The sequence below is a fragment of the Thunnus albacares genome, chromosome 13 (assembly GCF_914725855.1).
Source record: "Thunnus albacares chromosome 13, fThuAlb1.1, whole genome shotgun sequence".
NCBI classification, from domain to species: domain Eukaryota; kingdom Metazoa; phylum Chordata; class Actinopteri; order Scombriformes; family Scombridae; genus Thunnus; species Thunnus albacares.
The window spans coordinates 30862258-30864663 of record NC_058118.1 but is presented as its reverse complement, the minus strand read 5'-3'; the positions used below and the strand labels follow the sequence as shown (position 1 = coordinate 30864663).

Below are 2406 nucleotides of genomic sequence, written 5' to 3'. Positions count from 1 at the left end.
CTTGAATGAAAATTCAAGGTTGCAGTAATTTCAATGGTGTGCTTTGACTGACCCTCTAACTACCTACTGTCTGTAATGTTACAGCTATGGGAGTGCAGTCTGCACTCAGTTCAAGTAAGAAGAAACTATGTGATTACTATGTACAATTCAAGTAGAGCGGGGCATAATACCATAAGCCACATTGTTTTATTTCAGTGTACATTTATATATAACAGATCACAATATATTTGTATATAACAGATAACAATAGCATCAGGAACTCACTTGACTTTTCTATTCTCTATGTAGTTGAATATATGGAGATTTATTAAGTGACAAGTATGATGTTAGCCTTGGTTGGGACAACTGAGAGCAAAGGTAAGCATCTCCACTGGCAGCATAGATGGTACATGAGAACAGGTCTGATGGTCTGGTCTCTGATTCCATAGATAAGAGCACTCAGACATCTGGGAAGGATGGTAATACAAAAATAAAGAACATTCTGGATGCGCACAAATATGATCCTGTCGAAGATTTTGGAGATGAAGAACAGTAATGGGTTGTGTATAGCTGAAGAGAGACTGAGGCCCAGCTGCACCAGATGCAGCAGCAGTGTTTTACGAGCTTTACTGGCTGAACTTTGGTCTGTGGAAGCTGATCTGGCTGCTATCATCACACCAACATAGGAAAAAGTGACTGCCATACCGGCTAAAACAAACAGAAAACAAGTGTAGGCTTTTTCATAAAGATCTGATATTTGATCAAGCGTCATACTTTCTTTGCCACAAAAGTCTGCCATCTGCATGCTCACAAGGTCTTCAAACTGAAAATTTAACATCAATAAAACTTGAGTGAGGACATTTACTGAGCTGAAGGTCCAGATCACACATATGGCCACCCCAGTGTTTCTGATAGTGATGATAGCAGTGTGCCTCAGTGGGTAGCACACAGCTACATATCTCTCCAGAGACATCAACACCAGTGTGAGAGGAGAGATTTTGTTTGTGAGCTCGGCGAGCATAACAAGAACACCACATACAGCATAGGTCAGCCTTAATCTACAAGCAGCCAGAATGTACATTAACTGACTCTGTGCCATCTGTACAGTGTCTCCAAAAAGGAGGTTATACAGAAGAATGTAACGGGAGGTCTCTCGAAACACAGGTTTACTCCTCATGGTGAATAGCATGGTCCCATTAATGAAGAGAAACACACAGCATGGCACTGACGTCAGAATGGAAAACATCACTAATCCCAGTAACTCCTGATACTGCAGTCCAACAGTGTTGTTGGTCTGCGACTGATTTGCGTACAACATCTTAAAGAAACACTATAAACATCAAAAAGATTAACCTGTTGATATATATAAATGCTGTCTAGTTTGTATCTCTAACAGTGACAACATCCCATCTTTAAAGCAGGGAAGACCTCTTAGTTCACATCTAAAACCCACAATCATTGATATGCTTTTACCCTGTGCAGACAGTAAGCAGCTTATTTCCATGTATGCAGGGCTGGTCTACAGGGTTTGCCTGCTCTCACATGTTGTTTATGAACTATGTCTTCCCACCTTGTTCATGTGACATTACGTCAGCACTGTTAACAGATGTGGTTTGGGATTCTACTTGGACATGTGTTACGACCTTTACTGTCTAGAGGGGGACACAAGGAGTAACATAATTAGGTGACCCAAAACCCTATGCAAAAACTGTGAGAGAGAGGCCACTAAAACAATTGCAAAGTGTAACAGGGAGCACCATTTATTAACAACAAGGATTATTGACAGATAAACTGACTGATATAGTAAAAGAAAAGGAAGCAACTTCGGTGTCAGGGTATCCAAGGCCAAAACACCAAACAAAATCCCTCTCTAACTAGAAAAGAAAAGTCTCACTTGTTACAGAATGGAAAAAAGGGCAATGCTATGCTGCCTGGCTAGCCACAAAACAGGAGAAAAAAGGGAGAGCAAAAAAAGGCAGAGAACCCCTACAAAGCTTCCTGAAAATCATCAGCAAGTTACACAGAGTTATATCCAAGGTGCTGACAGCAACACAATATGAACAGCAAACTCGACAGCACCAGCCCAACCAGCAGCTCAGTGGCAAAATGGCCGAAGCACTGGTTCAGGGGGTTTGATATACAACTTCACTGACGATCGGACACAGTTCAGGTGCGGGCAATCCAAACATGCAGAGAGGAGCGTGGCAGACCTGAAACACACAGACATTATAACAACATGTTATAGGAAAGTCCTGGTATTTTTTTAAACTGGTGTATTTTTCTCATAAATGTTGCCATTGTGACTTTATGGGTCATCGTAACTTTGTACTTGCCACTTTAGTTGTAGAGATTCAGGGAAACAAGGAAAAACAACTTTTAATCCATTCAAGTTTAACTGAATGAAGAGATAGTATAACTACATATAGT

General features: G+C 40.9%; 1 protein-coding gene across 1 annotated transcript; it reads right to left on the bottom strand.

Annotated features, from left to right (window-relative positions):
* Positions 1 to 307: 307 nt before the first annotated feature.
* On the bottom strand, positions 308 to 1297 carry LOC122995855 (odorant receptor 131-2-like). The gene has a single exon (XM_044371236.1). The coding sequence runs from the start codon at positions 1295 to 1297 to the stop codon at positions 308 to 310; it is 990 nt and encodes a 329-aa protein (XP_044227171.1).
* Positions 1298 to 2406: the final 1109 nt, after the last annotated feature.